At 51.9% G+C, this 17532-nt stretch overlaps 1 protein-coding gene across 3 annotated transcripts; it reads left to right on the top strand.

Moving 5' to 3' along the window:
- The first annotated feature begins 4377 nt into the window (after positions 1-4377).
- LOC133353838 (potassium channel regulatory protein-like) lies at positions 4378-15977 on the top strand. Of its 3 annotated transcripts, none has more exons than XM_061570274.1 (6): positions 4378-4451; positions 8349-8486; positions 9373-9555; positions 10670-10855; positions 11942-12096; positions 14418-15977. In XM_061570274.1, the coding sequence occupies exons 2-6, from the start codon at positions 8352-8354 to the stop codon at positions 14680-14682; spliced, it is 924 nt and encodes a 307-aa protein (XP_061426258.1). In that variant the 5' UTR covers positions 4378-4451; positions 8349-8351; the 3' UTR covers positions 14683-15977. The 3 variants fall into 3 exon arrangements, with proteins under 3 accessions (XP_061426258.1, XP_061426257.1, XP_061426256.1); XM_061570273.1 differs by lacking the exon at positions 4378-4451 and adding an exon at positions 4468-4844; XM_061570272.1 differs by lacking the exon at positions 4378-4451 and adding an exon at positions 4468-4864.
- Positions 15978-17532: the final 1555 nt, after the last annotated feature.

Here is a 17532-nt window from a genome sequence, read left to right as displayed (position 1 = left end):
GCTATTGCGGGTACCAGTCTATTCAGCAGTACTCTTGCGAGGATTTTGCCGGCGACGGACAGAAGTGTTATGCCACGATAATTGGAACAGTCTGATTTCTCCCCTTTGTTCTTGTACAGGGTGATGATGACTGCATCTTTGAGATCTTGAGGGAGTTTACCCTGCTCCCAGCAGCAGACGAAGAATTCATGGAGTTTGGTGTGAAATGCTGGGCCTCCGTTCTTCCATACTTCAGGAGGGATGCCATCGACTCCTGCAGCTTTACCACTCTTCAGCTGTTTAATGGCTTCCTCAGTCTCTTGTAATGTTGGTGCCACATCCAGTTCGGTTTTCACTGGTTGTTGTGGGATGCGGTCAATCGCTGGTTCTTGGACTGAGCGGCTAGCATTGAAGAGCGTGTAGAAGTGCTCAGACCAGCGGTTCAGGATTGAGTCCTTTTCAGTGAGCAGTTTGTTCCCGTCTGCACTCCGCAGGGGGCTCAGGATTTGGTACGAGGGGCCATATACCGCTTTTAGGGCTTCGTAGAATCCCCTGTAGTCGCCAGTATCAGCGCAAACCTGAGTTTTTACTGCGAGGTTGGTCCACCACTCGTTCTGAATCTCTCGAAGCTTGCGCTGGATGGTGCTGCATTCCAGGCGGAAGGCTGCTTTTTTGTGCGGGCAGGATGGTCGGGCCAGGTGGGCCTGGTGTGCTGATCTCTTCTTTGACAGCAGCTCCTGGACTTCTAAGTTGTTCTCATCGAACCAATCTCTGTTTTTCTTCGTGGAGAATCCGAGGGTATCTTCAGATGTTTGCAGAACAACAGTTTTGATGCGGTCCCACAGCACTTCAGGAATCGGAGGCGAGTCTCCTAGGCAGCTCGGTTCCTCTAGCCTAGATCGTAGGCTTTTCTGGAAAGCTGCTTTGACCACGGCAGACTGAAGGCTGCAGACTTTGAGCTTCTTCCTCGGGGCGCCACCGTTTCTTGGTCTGGGTTTAAAGTGAAAGCTGAGTTTGCAGCGGACAAGACGGTGGTCTGTGTGACACTCGGCGCTGGGCATTACCCTGGTGTGAAAGACATCTTTTAGGTCACGCTGGCGCACAAGGATGTAGTCTATGAGATGCCAATGTTTTGACCGAGGGTGCATCCAGGTTGTTTTCAGACTGTCTTTCTGCTGGAAGATGGTGTTGGTAATGGAAAGCTGCTGTTCCGCACAGAGTTCAAGTAACAAGCGTCCATTGTCGTTGCAGCTGCCCACACCGTGCCTTCCAAGTACGCCTTTCCAGGTTTCCGAGTCTCTGCCCACTCTGGCGTTGAAGTCGCCAAGGATGACAATCTTGTCGTCAGCTGGGATATCCTGCAGAAGGCTGCGTAGGTCGGAGTAAAACTTGTCTTTATCAGCGGGATCTGCCTGGAGAGTTGGAGCGTACACACTGAGCAGCGTTGCGTGTTGCTGGTCACGAAGTGGTAGACGCATTGAGATGATGCGGTCAGAGTGACCAGTTGGCAGGCTTGCAAGCTTGGTAGCGATAGAGTCCCTGATCATGAAGCCGACACCTGAACGGCGTCTCTCTGTCGCTGGTTTACCTGACCAGTAGAGAGTGTAACCTGCGCCATGCTCCCTCAGACTCCCTTCCTCTGAAAAGCGGATTTCGCTGAGGGCGGCGATGTCAACATCCAGCAGAGCGAGTTCGTGTGCAATTAGAGCAGATCGTCGCTCAGGTCGAGTGCTGTCAGCTGAGTCTAGCATGGTTCTGATGTTCCAGCATGCGAGTTTGAGTCCTTTCCCACCTTTTAAGGCGAGTGGGATGCGCCGTCGATTCTTTGATGTAATTCGACCGCATATGAAGATGCCCGTTGACCGCGGTAAGCCAACTGAGGGAGGAGGAGACGAGCTTTGTTTAGGCCACCTTTTCTAGGCCCCTCTCCGTGTGGAGCAAGCAGTGCTGTCCCTAGAAAAGGCTGCTTGGTCGCTCAGGGTGCTGCCGGGTGATGATGTCGTTTCCAGGTCATCATCAGACGACCACTTGCGCCTGAGCCGCCTGCATGCAGGATTGAGACTGCGGCTGCCAGTGTCATCTTACACCTGCCGAGTTCGCCCCTTTCCCATCGCTACAGGACTTAGTGAGACCGGGGGGGGGGGGGGGGTAGACGTGAAGATTTCCTTCTTGCCTGCGCAAAGGAGCTTTCAAGTGGAGTGCAGTGTGCGCAGAACTGACCCCACCCTTTAAACCCGGGGTTCGTCTGCCATGGCCTAGCAAGCTGGGACGGTGACAGCGAGGTCCTCGGGCCGTAGGTTTTACATCAGAGTTTCCTTCTCCTAGGTAGACGGCCTTCCAAGGCTGAAGAGATCCACCTTCCCTGCTATTTCAAACCATAGCTGGTAGGCCACAGCCGCAGTCCACAGTAACGAAGTGGCGCGCCTTATTCCCGAACACTTGGCCGTTGGGTCCTAACGAAACCCTTCCGCCCTGGCCGGTGACTCCGTCGTGGGAGTTCATTCGCCCAGTGATGCAGTGTTGACATCACCCCCTCACGTCGTTTAGCCCGCCAGCTGAAGCGGTTTACCGGGGTGTGGCACTAGGAGCCAGACGTCAGAGATTTAGGAGATGGATGAGGACCAGTGTTTCCGTCCACTCAAAAATTGAGTGCAGCTACCAGAAAACAAAGGTACTACCTCTACCCAGAGCTCCCTACACCCCTAGGAACGTATCTACCACCGCGTTAAACGAGGAATTCTCCCCGCCTGCATTTGTTTATCCCATCACTCTTCCTCATTGCCCGCCAGCATTCTCCACACACAGCACGAGCAGTCTGACAACGGCACAAGTCTACGGCTGCTCACAGAGTTCCAGAAATATCAGCGGTTCCTCAACCCCCCCCCCCAATCCTCTGAGCTGTAACTCCATCTCATGTTTCCACGCCCAAGCTAACAAGGGGCATTGCACCTGCTGGCACGTGGACATTGGTACTCCTTCCCTTGCTTCGTCCCGCCTGCTACCCTCTCGCGTCTCACGTCTCCTCCTATTCCTGTGCTCGGAGACGTCGGTCACGTTGTGGGCGGCATTATAAACGCAGGTTGCGTGCAACAAGTCCACGCGTGCGAGGGACCACCACTCCATCCCCGTACAGATGGATACAGATGGGAGATTGGTCAACATTCTGGCAGAGCCACGGTCCGGTACAGTCTTCGGAACGCCCACCGACGGGAAGGAATTTTCACAACGAAGCTAAACTTTTTTTTAGTTTAGGGGCCGTCCATAAATGACGTCACGCACCGAGAGGGGGGGGGGGGCAGACGTTTGTGACGATGTGTGACGAGGGGGGGGGGGGTGAGAAATGTGACGTCACATCAAAATGCGCAACTTTAAATAAATGTAGACAACACGTTCTACTTAATTAATTAGACTTTTTAATAAATGTTTTCTCCTACAACATCAGAGTGCAGCGCCACATTAAATACGCACTACAATGACAATAGTATAACGCGATTTGAAGCATGTATTTTTTTGGGGGGGCAGAGCTTTGTGACGTCATATTTGAGGGGGGGTCTGACTTTTTGTGACGCCGTGTGACGAAGGGGGGGGGGGTCTAAAATCATCCAAAATCGCGTGACGTCATTTATGGACGGCCCTTTACCAGGTACGGCCCACTGAGCTATGAGCTCTTGTTTGTTTAGAAGAGACCTGCAGCCAGATACTCTAAACGCGTGATGTTGATTCCTAAATGTAGAGGGAGAACCCGGTTGAAAGACCAACGCGACCACGGGGAGAGAGAGACACGAAACTCCAAAATATACAGCAGGCGTCAGGGTCGGGATCGAACCCACGGCCTCCTGTATTCCATGCGAGGTAGTTAACATCTCCTAGCCACCGTGATGATGAGAGAGACACGCAAACTACAAATATACAGCAGCAGGCGTCAGGGTCGGGATCGAACCCACAAACATCCTGTACACCAGGCGAGGTATTTATCATCTCCTAGCCACCGTGATGATGAGAGAGAGACACGCAAACTCCAAATATACAGCAGACATCAGGGTCGGGATCGAACCCACAACCTCATGTACACCAGGCGAGGGAGTTAACATCTCCTAGCCACCGCGGCAATCCACCAACGCTTACAGGCGTGATTTACGAGTACACTATATACACACACACAATGTTCCCATACAGTACTCTGCAATGTGTTGTTTACACAACGTGTTCGTTCGGGGCATATCGTTGCGAACCCGCGATGTGGAGGGGGGAGGGGGGCCTTGGCTGGGACGGTGTGGGGGTGGCGGGGGAGCCGAAGGGGTTTGTGATGTACCCGCGGTGACGCCGAGAGGGGTGCAGAGAACGACGAGGGGGTAGGGGGGGGGGAGACTTGGCGTTGGTTTCAGTCGCCTAGGACACCAGGTGGCTAAACAACCTGTGCAAGTGCTCACCTGCAAGCACAGTGCGATTCACACGCTACACACGCAACAAAGGTAAAGACCCCACCCACGCCGTGTAGCCTTCACAGACCGTTGGGGCAAGTGCTGTTAGCGCGCGTGAGCAGCCGCGCATTTAGCACCCAGACTGCGACTGCGTGAGCCGGCCAGGGGATCGGCCGTGGCGATTTGGGAGTGCGGAGTGGAGGGGGAAGGTAGCGCCATCGTATCATTGACCACAATTGTCACTCGGTTTTTTTGGAGGGTTTTCCTTCCCGGTCCGATTCACTTCTCCGGGGAAACTCAATCGGGAGCCGCGACGTTTCTCGAGTAGGTCGGGGTCGAGCACGTGCATCGCGTGGATCACGAAGATCACGAAGATCACGAAGATCACGTGGATCACGAAGACCGCGGCTCGGATCAGCAGCGGAGGTTGCGGTTGTCAGCGAGGTGTGTGAACGCTTCAGTAGGTGAGTCCTCTTACTCTTTGGTTCTTTCGGTAAAGTCACGTATACAGATAAAACAATAAGTTAAATAATAGCATACTAATAATAAGTTAAATAATAGCATACTATGCTAGTATTTTATTTATTATTTTATCTTTATACGTGACTTTACCGAAAGAACCAAAGAGTAATTCCTGCAGTCACGAAAGCTCCAAATTAAGATAGGTGAGTCCTCTCCGCACTTGTCGTTGGTTGATTACACTGGTCAACACACTTTTTCTGGCATAAGGTATTCTAACGGTTTTAATGTATCTTCTTGGTTCTTTCGGTAAAGGCACGTAGAATGGAAATAATACAATAATAAAAATAAAACATAATAAAATAATTCTCACGACGTTTCGGCCACAACGCAAGCAGCCGTCCTCAGGTGAAGAACAGGTCTGTCGGGAAGACAGCGTCTGAATGAAACACTACCAGGCTTGGAGCGTATTTTATAATGTTTTATTTTTTTATTTTATTATTTCCCTTCTACGTGACTTTACCGAAAAAACCAAGAAGATGAATTCCTGCAGTCACGAAAGCTTTAAATCGAAATACACAAAGAGTGAAAACACCACCCCCATCATCATCATAGTCGCGCTGCCGTCAAAAACCCAACAATGGTTTCAAATGCGTGGCGGCCACCTTCACGCTGATGATGTCTTATCAGCGAAAGTGCCGATAAGAAGAGTAGTGAAGAACGCTGCTTCAGAGTAGTTTTGCTGCTGTAAATTTACACTTCAGTCGCGGCCAGGTCGCTTCTGAAAAATATCTGCAAAGCCCAGTGGGCCTTACCTGGTCAAATAAATAAATCAAACAACACTCGATTGGCACTTCATGCCATTGCCGAGGTCTGCTCGCCGCCACGATGAAAGGGCTCCAGGTAGAGAGGTCGTGTCGTGTTGCTGTCCTCTCCGCCGTCGAAGGAGCGCAGACTCCAGTGAGTTATACTGGTAGGAACCTCCTGGTTACACCAGCACACAGGGGATTATTGTGTCCGTCGTGCAGGGAGGGGTTGGGTGGGGAGGGCAGGGCTGGGTGGGGTGGGGAGGGTCTGGGTGGGGAGGGTGGGTCTGGGTGAGTAGGGGATTGTGGGGAGGGGCTGGGTGGGCAGGGTGGGGCTGGGTGGGGAGGGTGGGGCTGGGTGGGGAGGGTGGGGAGGGGCTGGGTGGGGAGGGTTGGGAGGCGTTGGGTAGAGAGAGTAGGGCTGGGTGGGGGGTGCGAAGGGTGGGGCTGGATGGGGAGGGGCTGGTCACCCCGTGGTGCCCTTATAAAACTCAACGTTTAACCTACTCACGCCGGCTTGTGCCCGCCCTCACAGTCGGGCATATTTGCGGAATACACCACGCCGCCGTTGACCCTGGCCATTGACCGAGCAACCCAACGTTCCTACCAGCTCCCTCCGCAGGAGGAATGTGTTTTTAGGTCCGTAGTGTGGGTTGCACGGACACAATCGCACTCACTGTGGCTGTCTTTAAATTTCCACTAATGCAGGAGACGTGCGTATCGGCCCGTTGATATTGCAATGCGGTAGATGGTCACACCGGTGTCTTCGAGGAGGAATGTCGAAGCAAGGAGGAGGTGTGATGATGTTTGAGTCTCGAATGAGGTGGTGTTTATTCTGAACGCGCGCGTTGTTCCACTCTGTTGGCACGGCAGCGCCGTTCTTCCGGATATGGGTGAGACGCGCGTTTTAAGTATTTGGCAGCTTTGAATTTCCACGTTATAAGCCACATCGCTGAGCTATCATTTGTGGTGAGTTCGCATCTGAAAAACACACCTATATAATCACGTAGGTAAAAAAATTAAGTTAAAATTAATAAAAGTAAAATAACAATAAAATAAAAATCACGACGTTTCGGAGGCAACACAAGCTTCCGTCTTCAGGTGGAACCGTCACAACACGTGAGGTGGCTTTTAAATGAGTGAAATTATATCGCACATGATAGTCGATTGTGAATAATCACGCCGTGTGAATCCGCCAATATTAAATAACGACGATAAACTGTAAATCCATATGGCAACTGAGAACGATGTTAAATACATTTCTAAACTTGGTGATCTTTAACAATTCATACTCTTAGGTTTTTGTTTTCGGTAAAGTCACATAGGTAAAAAATAAAATTGAAATTAATAAAAGTAAAATAAAAATACAAGCTTGTGTTGCCTTGTGTTGCCTCCGAAACGTCGTGATTTTTATTTTACTTTTATTAATTTAAATTTAATTTTTTACCTACGTGACTTTACCGAAAAAAAAACCTAAGAGTATGAATCCTTGCAGTCACGAAAGCTTCAAATCTAGAATTGGATCTTTAACAATGTTGGTTTTCAAGAGTATCCAGCGAGCTTGAGAAAATTATCACAGCGTCCGTTGAATATTTCTTGTTCACTCGCCCTGCAGTTCCTAGCGAGTAGGAACAGCCTCGCAAAATGAACAATTGGGTGGAAATATTGACGTTCGTTAATTCGTACATTTATTCAAGATTTGAAGTTTTCGTGACTGCAAGGATCTATACGCTTTGGTTCTTTCGGCAAAGTCACGTCGGTGAAAAATAATCTTAAAAATAAAAATAAATAAAAGTAAATTAAATCACGACGTTTCGATTGCAACACAAGCAATCATCATCAGGTGTGAAAACCACAGCAAGAATTGTTTTACTGAAGTGGGAGAGATGCCGGAGTTAAGGAAGTTATATAAGTCAGAGAGGGGTTGGGGGAGGGATAGGGGGAGATAGCCACGTTGGCTCGGGCAAGCGGGGTACTCGGATGAAACTAAATTCAACAAAGGGGCGGCGTGCGTAGGGGGGGGGGGGGTAAACAGCAATAGCCAATTCTAGATTTGAAGCTTTCGCGACTGCAATGATTCATATTCTTAGGTTTTGTCGGAAAAGTCACGTAGGTAAAAAAATAAAATTTATAATAGTAAAATAAAAATAAAATAAAATTCACGACGTTTCGGAGGCAACACAAGCTTCCGTCTTCAGGTGGAACCGTCACAGCACGATAGCTGCATCAAGTAAGAAAAATTCCAAGAAAACAGTCCTTGTATATATACTGCTTGAGGGTGGGAGGAGCCAAGGTAGGCCCTGAATATTATTTTTGTGAGGTTCGGTGCGGCTGAAGCACGCTGTTAGGAATGAGCCTTTGTTGTGTAAACTAGCTGCGGCAGTAGCCAAACCACGTTGAGAATATCCACTGCCCGAGGCGGCAGGGCACACGAGCGGGCCTCTTGATATGCTAATTCCTTTGTCAAGGCGCCCAGCTTATATATATGCTCCAAGCTCGTGCGCTGTTTCATTCAGACGCTGTCGCCTCGACAGACCTGGTTTTCACCTGAGGACGGCTGCTTGCGTTGTGGCCGAAACGTCGTGAGAATTATTTTATTATGTTTTATTTTTATTATTTTATTACATCCCTTCTACGTGACTTTACCGAATGAACCAAGAAGATGAATCCCTTCGCCCATCAGGTGATGTCAGACCCCGGAGCTGTCCACCCGGTGGTGCTGAACGTGGGCGGCACGAACTTCTCATCCTCAATGGCCACGCTCACGCGGTACCCGGACTCGCTGCTCGCTCGCCTCGTGCATCGCGGCACCCACGGACAGGTTGGTGGCGGAGACCCCAGACAGCGAGCGTCACGGTGGCGAGGGGATGTTAACTCCCTCGCCTGGTATACAGCAGCAGCAGCATCTCTGTTACCCATCTCTGCCCTGTGCTGTGTCTGGGAACCAGGACAGCCACAACAGCAGCAGCAGTAGCATCTCTGTTGCCCATCTCTGACCTGTGCTGTCTCTTGGGATCAGCAAGAACAGCAACAACAGCAGCATCTCCGTTACCCATCTCTGACCTGTGCTGTATCTAGGGATCAGGACAGCCACAACAGCAGCAGCATCTCTGCCCTGTGCTGTGTCTAGGGATCAGCAACAGCAGCAGCAGCAGCAGCAGCTCTGTAACCCATCTCTGTCCTGTGCTGTCTCTATGGATCAGGACAGCCACAGCAGCAGCAGCATCATCTCTGACCCTGTGCTGTGTCTAGGTATCAGCAACAGCAGCAGCAGCATCTCTGACCCTGTGCTGTGTCTAGGTATCAGCAAGAACAGCAACAACAGCAGCATCTCCGTTACCCATCTCTGACCCTGTGCTGTGTCTAGGGATCAGGACAGCCACAACAGCAGCAGCATCTCTGCCCTGTGCTGTCTCTAGGGATCAGCAACAGCAGCAGCAGCATCTCTGACCCTGTGCTGTGTCTAGGTATCAGCAACAGCAGCAGCAGCATCTCTGACCCTGTGCTGTGTCTAGGTATCAGCAACAGCAGCAGCAGCATCTCTGACCCTGTGCTGTGTCTAGGTATCAGCAACAGCAGCAGCATCATCTCTGACCCTGTGCTGTCTCTAGGGATCAGCAACAGCAGCAGCAGCATCTCTGACCCTGTGCTGTGTCTAGGTATCAGCAACAGCAGCAGCATCATCTCTGACCCTGTGCTGTCTCTAGGGATCAGGACAGCAGCAGCCGCTGTTCGTGGACCGTGACGGGACGATGTTCCGCCACGTGCTGGCCTTCCTGCGGGATGGGGCGCTCAGCCCCGGCCTGCAGGGCCCCGAGCTGCGCTCGCTGGGACGCGAGGCCGTCTTCTACGAGCTGCACGCGCTGGCGCGGGCCGTGCAGCAGGCAGAGGTGGCGGGCGCGGGACCTCCCTGGTCATCGTTAGCAGCATCAGCACCATCAGCAGCATCAGCAGCATCACCGTCATCACTATCATCATCACTATCATCGTCATCACTGTCATCACTATCATCATCATCACTATCATCACCATCATCGTGAACACAATCATCACTGTCATCGTGAACACCATCATCACCATCATCATCAGCAGCATCAGCAGCATCAGCAGCATCGTCATCATCATTACTATCATCACCATCATCGTCATCACCATCATCATCATCACTATCATCACCTTCATCGTGAACACAATCATCACTGTCATCGTGAACACCATCATCACCATCATCATCAGCAGCATCAGCAGCATCACCATCATCGCCATCATCGTCAGCACTATCATCACCTTCATCGTGAACACAATCATCACTGTCATCGTGAACACCATCATCACCATCGTCACCATCATCAGCACCATCAGCACCATCATCACCATCATCGTCAGCACCATCATCATCGTCATCATCGTCAGCACCATCATCGTCATGTCCCCTCCTCCCCGTGTCTTCACGCCCCGTGTCTCCGCGTCCCTGTGTCTTCCCGTCCACTCCCCGTGCCCCCCCCTGTCTCCCCCTGTCTCCCCGTGTCTCCACGTCCCCGTGTCTCCCCGTGTCCCCCCTGTCTCCCCCTGTCTCCCCGTGTCTCCCCGTGTCTTCACGCCCCGTGTCTCCACGTCCCCGTGTCCCCCCGTGTCTCCCCGTGTCTCCCCGTGTCTCCACGTCCCCGTGTCTCCCCGTGTCTCCCCATGTCTTCACGCCCCGTGTCTCTGTCTCCCCGTGTCTCCCCGTGTCTTCACGCCCCGTGTCTCTGTCTCCCCGTGTCTCCCCGTGTCTCCCCGTGTCTTCACGCCCCGTGTCTCTGTCTCCCCGTGTCCCCCCGTGTCTCCCCGTGTCTTCACGCCCCGTGTCTCTGTCTCCCCGTGTCCCCCCGTGTCTCACCGTGTCCCCCCGTGTCCCCCCGTGTCTCCCCGTGTCCCTGCGTGTCTCCACGTCCCAGTGTCTCCCCGTGTCTTCACGCCCCGTGTCTCTGTCTCCCCGTGTCTCCCCCTGTCTCCCCGTGGCAGGCTGCGTCGCGGTCCGAGCTGCTCGAGGTGCGCTTCTCGCTGCAGGAGGGCGGCGCCGCCTTCTTCCGCGTGTTCGGCTCCCGCGCCGACTCCGTGCTGGAGCTCGCGGAGCGCGTCCACGTCTCCAGCGAGCACGAGCACGAGCAGCAGCAGCACCTACACATGCACCAGCAGCAGCACCACCCGGTAACAGCAGCAGCAGCAGTAGTAGCACCACATGCACCAGCAGCAGCACCACCTGGTATCAGCAGCAGCAGTAGCACCACATGCACCAGCAGCAGTAACACCCGGTAGCAGCAGCAGTAGCACCACATGCACCAGCAGCAGCACCTACACCTGCACCAGCAGCAGCACCACCCGGTAACAGCAGCAGCAGTAGCACCACATGCACCAGCAGCAGCAGTAGCACCACATGCACCAGCAGCAGCAGCAGTAGCACCACATGCACCAGCAGCAGCACCACTTGCAGCAGCAGCAGCACCTACACCTGCACCAGCAGCAGCACCACCCGGTAACAGCAGCAGCAGTAGCACCACATGCACCAACAGCAGCAGTAGCACCACCTGCTAATCACAGGAGCCCACTCGCCACCCTGTCGTTGTAAGCCATCTGCTGCCCAGTTATCAGCACCTTCACTGCATGCAGAGCCGTCCCTCGGGGTACGGTTGACTACGTACGGTGCGAAGGAAGTTCAACACAACAACGGACATCGCGACTCTGCGCCCTTCCTCTGTGTTCACCCGTGTGCCTCCATCTCTGCGCCCCCCCCCGCTACCCCCCCCCCCCCGCTCCCCCGCCCCTCCGTTTCCCCCTCCTTCCCCCCCCCCGCTACCCCCCTCCCCCCGATACCTCCGCCACCCCCCCCCGCTCCCCCCTCAATCCCCCCTCCCCCCCCCGCTACCCCCGCCCCTCCGTTTCTCGCTCCCCCCGCTCCCCCGCCCCCCCCGCCCCTCCCACCCACCTCGCTCTCCCTCCCCCCGCTATCACCTCCCCTCCCTCCCCCCTCGCTCCCCCCCCCCGCTCCCCCCCCCGCCCCTCCCGCCCCCCCCCCGCCCCTCCCACCCACCTCGCTCTCCCTTCCCCTCCCCCGCTATCACCTCCTCCCCCTCCCTCGCTCTCTCCCCCCTCCCCCACCCGCTGCTCGCCCCTCCCACTCCCCCGCTCCCCCCGCCCCTCCCCCGCTCCCCCCTCCCCCCCTGCTACCCCCGCCCCTCCTGCTTCCCCCCCTTCCCCCCCGCTCCCCCCCCCCCGCCCCTCCCCCCCCGCTCTCAGAGCTGGGCCGGGTGGCCGCTGCAGGCGGCCCCGACGTGGTCATCGTCGGGGCCAGCCGCCAGCCTGGAGCGCGTGTCCCTGCAGAGGCCCTCGCACCACGACTTCGTGTTCCAGTGCGGCCCGGCGCCCTCCTCCACTGGCGCCAGCTTCGTGAGGTCGGCCACGACCTCACCAGATTCACTCAGCTGTTCAAGTCCAGCGTGCTTCAGCCGCACCGAAAACTCACGAAATAATATGAATGGCCTAGCTTGGCTCCTGCCACCCTCAACCAGTATATATACAAATACGGTGTTCTTGGAATTTCTCTCACTTCTAGATTTGAAGCTTTCGTGACTGCAAGGATTCATATTCTTAGGTTTTTTCGGTAAAGTCACGTAGGTAAAACATTAACATTAATAAAAGTAAAATAAAATAAAAATCACGACGTTTCGGAGGCAGCACAAGCTTCCGTCTTCAGGTGGAACCGTCACAGCCACGACAGCTGTATCAAGTAAATGAGAGATTGCTGGAGCTACCACTCCGTTTATATAATGGTTGGAGAGGGGGGGGAAAGGCCAAGTACGGCACACTTTTTATTCATATGGTAAGGTGAGGCTTAAGACTAGAATAGACTGCATAAGGCTGAGCCTTTGTTATGGAGAGGTACGGTTTGTGACTCAACCTGTGACAAGGAGACAACCATTAAACATGGTAAACCTGTAATAGTCTGTCAAATAAGATACAGCTATCGTGCTGTGACGGTTCCACCTGAAGACGGAAGCTTGTGTTGCCTCCGAAACGTCGTGATTTTTATTTTATTTTTATTAATTTTAAATTTTTTACCTACGTGACTTTACCGAAAAAACCTAAGAATATGAAAACTTGTTTCTGACAAGGGACATTTGGATATTCGTAACATCATTCGCGGGCCATACAAGATTCTCAACTTAAAAATTAGCCCGTTATATTTCGTGGAACATTTAATTAACTCACCCCTAATGTGATGGCTGGAACTGCTTCTCTTTGGCGAGGCGTGTGATGTTAGCTGGTATTGATGATGTTGCTGCTACTCGCAACTGCTTTGCCAGGTTTGCTCCTAGATTTATTGAATTTCGAGTCCCGTCTGCGGTTGCCTTGGCAGGGCCCACACCAAATGATTTTGCGGGCTTTATACGGCCCGCGGGCCGGACGTTGCCCACCCCTGTGTTAAACTGTGAACATTTACTTATTTAATTCTACCAGAAGCTCATCATCATCATCACGTGGCAAAATGTATAGCGGCCAAATTACTCGAAACGCGTGGTGATGTCGATTCTAAACGTGGAGCGAAAACCCGGAGGACCCGGAGAAAAATCCACGCGACCAAGGCGAGAGAGAGACACCGCAGACTCCAAAACTACAGCAGGCGTCGTCAGGGTTGAGATCGAACCCACGACCTCCTGCACACCAGGCGAGGGAGTTAACATCTCCGAACCACCGTGATAATGATGAGAGAGAGACACGCAAACTCCAAATTTGCAACAGGTGTCTGGGTCGAGATCGAACCCACGACCTCTTGCATACCAGGCGAGGTAGTTAACATCTCCTAGCCACCGTGATGATGATGATAATGAGAGAGAGACACGCAAACTTCAAATATACAGTAGCAGGCGTCAGGGTTGGGATCGAACCCACGACCTCCTGTGTACCAGGCGAGGTAGTTAACATCTCCTAGCCACCGTGATGATGATGATGATGAGAGAGAGAGACACGCAAACTTCAAATATACAGCAGCAGGCGTCAGGGTTGGATTTTTCAACCGCGTCCTCCGGGTTTGTTTCCCTTCACACATTTAGAAACAACTTTCGTTCAGAGTGTTTGGCTGCTATACATTTCCACGTGACGATAAACCACTTTGACGGGCTCGCATTTGTGGTCACCTGGTCGCTTCTGAAAAATAAGAGCTCTACGGCTCCAGTGGGCCTTAAACACGTGTTATTCTTTGGTTCTTTTGGTAAAGTCACGTATAAAGATAAAATAATAAATTAAATTAAATACTAGCATACGACGTTTCGATTGCAACACAAGCAATCATCATCAGGTATAAATTAAATAGAAACACAAATCTATTATTTTATATTTATACGTGACTTTACCGAAAGAACCAAAGAATAATTCCTGCAGTCACGAAAGCTCCAAATTAAGCTTAAACACGTGGTCAGATAAAATATTTTTTAAAAATCGTGACCACGGTGCAAGCAGCAGGGGCGAGTCACACGTGGCGCCGGGAGATGTCGCCACTCGAATCCGGCAGGCCGCCCCGGGTTAATGCTGCCCGTTTATTTAACGGCGAAAATGTCACGTGACCGCCTGGCATCTTCGCAGTATGGACGTTGAAAGATTTGCGTGAGGCCATTCGAAGGTGAGTCATTGACCTCTTGTATTTCCTCTTGTTGTTGTTGTTGTTGCTGCTGAGTCACGTGCGGTTTTGTTGTTGTTGTTAATCGTCACCGTCCAGGTACGTGTCGATCGAGCCCGATCAGCGACGACTGACCAATGGGGTGAACGTGCTCGGCCTGCTCATCGACACCGTCCTCAGGGAGGGCTTCCGATTGGTCGCCGCGCGCACCGCCTCGCTCGACGACAGGGTCGAGTGCTACACCTTTGAGCGAGGTCACCCAATGGGAGGCCAGCATCACGGCGACAAGGCAACGGCGGCGGGGCACGAGCAGCCAATCGGAGGGCACGGCAAGGCAGCCAATGGCAAGCCGGCGAAGAAGTAGCCGTTGGGGGTAGGTTTGGTGGAGGGGGACTTTCTCTTGACCTCTGAGTCCGTGTCTCCGCATGGAATTGTAGAAAGTAAAGAAGACCTATCACAACGTAAACCAGCGCCAGCCCCCACCCCCCTCCTCCACCACCAATGGCCTTCTGGGAGTGCATAATTTGAGCAGAAGTTGAAAAGCTATCAGCTATTTAAACTCTAAACTACATCTTGACTTAACGCTTTCGTGACTGCAGGGATTTATATTCTTGGTTCTTTCGGTAAAGTCACATAGAAGGGAAATAATTAAATAATATTAATATTAAACAATAAACGTCGTGAGAATTTTATTGTTTTATATTTATTTTATTATTTCCCTTTCACGTAGATAGGTTTAACTTATCTACGTGACTTTACCGAAAGACCCAAGAATACTAGAAACTATATTTTATGTTTTTACCAGGTAAGCCCCCACTGAGGTTTCTAGCTCAAGCGACCTGGCAGTCACAAATGATTGCTCAACGAAGTGGCTCATCAATCACGTAGAAATGTATAGCGGCCAAGTTACTCTCAACGCGTGATGTTGTTTCTACATGTGGAGGGAAAAACCAGAGGACCCTGGAGAAAAATCCTCGCGACCACGTGGAGAAAGAGAAACACGCAAACTCCAAATATACAGCAGCAGCAGGCGTCAGGGTCCGAATCGAACCTACGACCTCCTGTGTACCAGGCGAGGTAGTTAACATCTCATAGCCACTGTGATGATAAGAGAGAGAGACACCGCAAACTCCGAATATACAGCAGCAGGCGTCAGGGTCCGGATCGAACCCACGACCTCCTGTATACCAGGCGAGGTATTTAACATCTCCTAGCCACCGTGATGATGATGAGAGAGAGAGACACCGCAAACTCCGAATATACAGCAGCAGGCGTCGGGTCCGGATCGAACCTACGACCTCCTGTGTACCAGGCGAGGTATTTAACATCTCCTAGCCACCGTGATGATGATAAGAGAGAGAGACACCGCAAACTCCGAATATACAGCAGCAGCGGGCGTCAGGGTCCGCATCGAACCCACGACCTCCTGTGTACCAGGCGAGGTCGTTAACATCTCCTAGCCACCGTGGCGCCCTCCGTGCTAGGGAAAGGCCTACGGAAGTGGTTATCCCAGAACCACATCTGACACAGCAGGGGGCGACACATTGCCACCCGCTGTGCCCCGACCCCAATGCCCGTGCCGTGAGGGTCACGGGCCGACGTTTTGAAATCGCAGAGAAGGAATTTGGAGCCGAATTAAATTGCCGAACAAAAATGTTATTCATCGTGATAATATTCTGTGTATGTGTGTGTACAGCTATTGATGAGCAGGCTAAGACCATTAACTCACTCCACTTGAGAACCCAGTTTTATTGTCATTATCATCATTACGCTTGTTTCTAAAAAACTATTTTTTATTTTACCAGATAAGGCCCACAGAACTACGATGTAGCGGAGTGAGTGGCTGGGTAGTGGAGTGTGTGGCTGGATAGTGGAGTGAGTGGTTGGGTAGTGGAGTGAGTGGCTGGGTAGTGGAGTGTGTGGGTAGTGGAGTGTGTGGGTAGTGGAGTGTGTGGCTGGGTAGTGGAGTGTGTGGTTGGGTAGTGGAGTGTGTGGGTAGTGGAGTGTGTGGGTAGTGGAGTGAGTGGCTGGGTAGTGGAGTGTGTGGCTGGGTAGTGGAGTGAGTGGCTGGGTAGTGGAGTGTGTGGGTAGTGGAGTGAGTGGGTAGTGGAGTGTGTGGGTAGTGGAGTGTGTGGCTAGTGGAGTGTGTGGCTGGGTAGTGGAGTGTGTGGCTGGGTAGTGGAGTGTGTGGCTGGGTAGTGGAGTGTGTGGGTAGTGGAGTGTGTGGGTAGTGGAGTGTGTGGGTAGTGGAGTGAGTGGCTGGGTAGTGGAGTGAGTGGCTGGGTAGTGGAGTGAGTGGCTGGGTAGTGGAGTGTGTGGGTAGTGGAGTGTGTGGCTGGGTAGTGGAGTGAGTGTGTGGGTAGTGGAGTGTGTGGATCACCTCCGAGATGTTAAGTGGAACAATCCCATGTCACAAGGTTTTGCTCACAGGGCCAGTTTGCACGCACACACACGGGCGCACATTTGTCCATTTATTTGTGAAAAAAATCCGTCGTGCACAATTGTGATAACGGCACAAATAGCGGCTGAATCTTTCCTCAAATTTAACCAAACTTTAAAAAAATGTTTCCACTCCCTGCGGTGCGGGGAGGCGCTTTTCGCAGTGCGGCGGGTTTCGTGATGAACGCGTCTGATTACGCAAACAACCAGAAATAATTTCAAATATGTTTTTTGAGGGGGCGATGTTTTATAAATATCCAGGCAGTCCTCGGTCCCGATTATCGCCACACACACACACAAAACAAGAATATCCTGCAAATGTGTTCATCAAAACCCTGAGCATTTCAACCTTTCTGAGCTAAAAATGCTATTCTAGATTTGAAACTTTCGTGACTGCAAGGATTCATACTCTTTGTTTTTTTCGGTAAAGCCACGTAAGTAAAAAATAAAATAAATGAAAACAACTAAATTAAATCAACAAAAAATACAAACATTTGTTTTAATTAAATACATGTTCATACATGACAATGTTCTACAATACACACGCGGTGCACGTACATACACGAACTGCTTGTATTCGTGTACAAAACGCAGGTTAATTTGCGTGTTAATGTGCACGCTTATCCCTGCGTTGTTTTTGCGCTGACGGCCTTTGGATTGGAGGGGAGATGAGGTCACGTGGCCCTCAACAGCTGCTAAGGTGGCATCGTTCTAGTAATAGGTTTTTACCCTTTCAACTGGTACAAAAACTGACACCTTTATACAAGGGATCATG

Source organism: Lethenteron reissneri, chromosome 45 (genome assembly GCF_015708825.2).
Source record: "Lethenteron reissneri isolate LAM-NWPU_2019-01 chromosome 45, ASM1570882v1, whole genome shotgun sequence".
Lineage (NCBI taxonomy): Eukaryota > Metazoa > Chordata > Hyperoartia > Petromyzontiformes > Petromyzontidae > Lethenteron > Lethenteron reissneri.
Note: the sequence above shows the minus strand (reverse complement) of the source record. Positions and strands in the feature narration are given on the sequence as shown.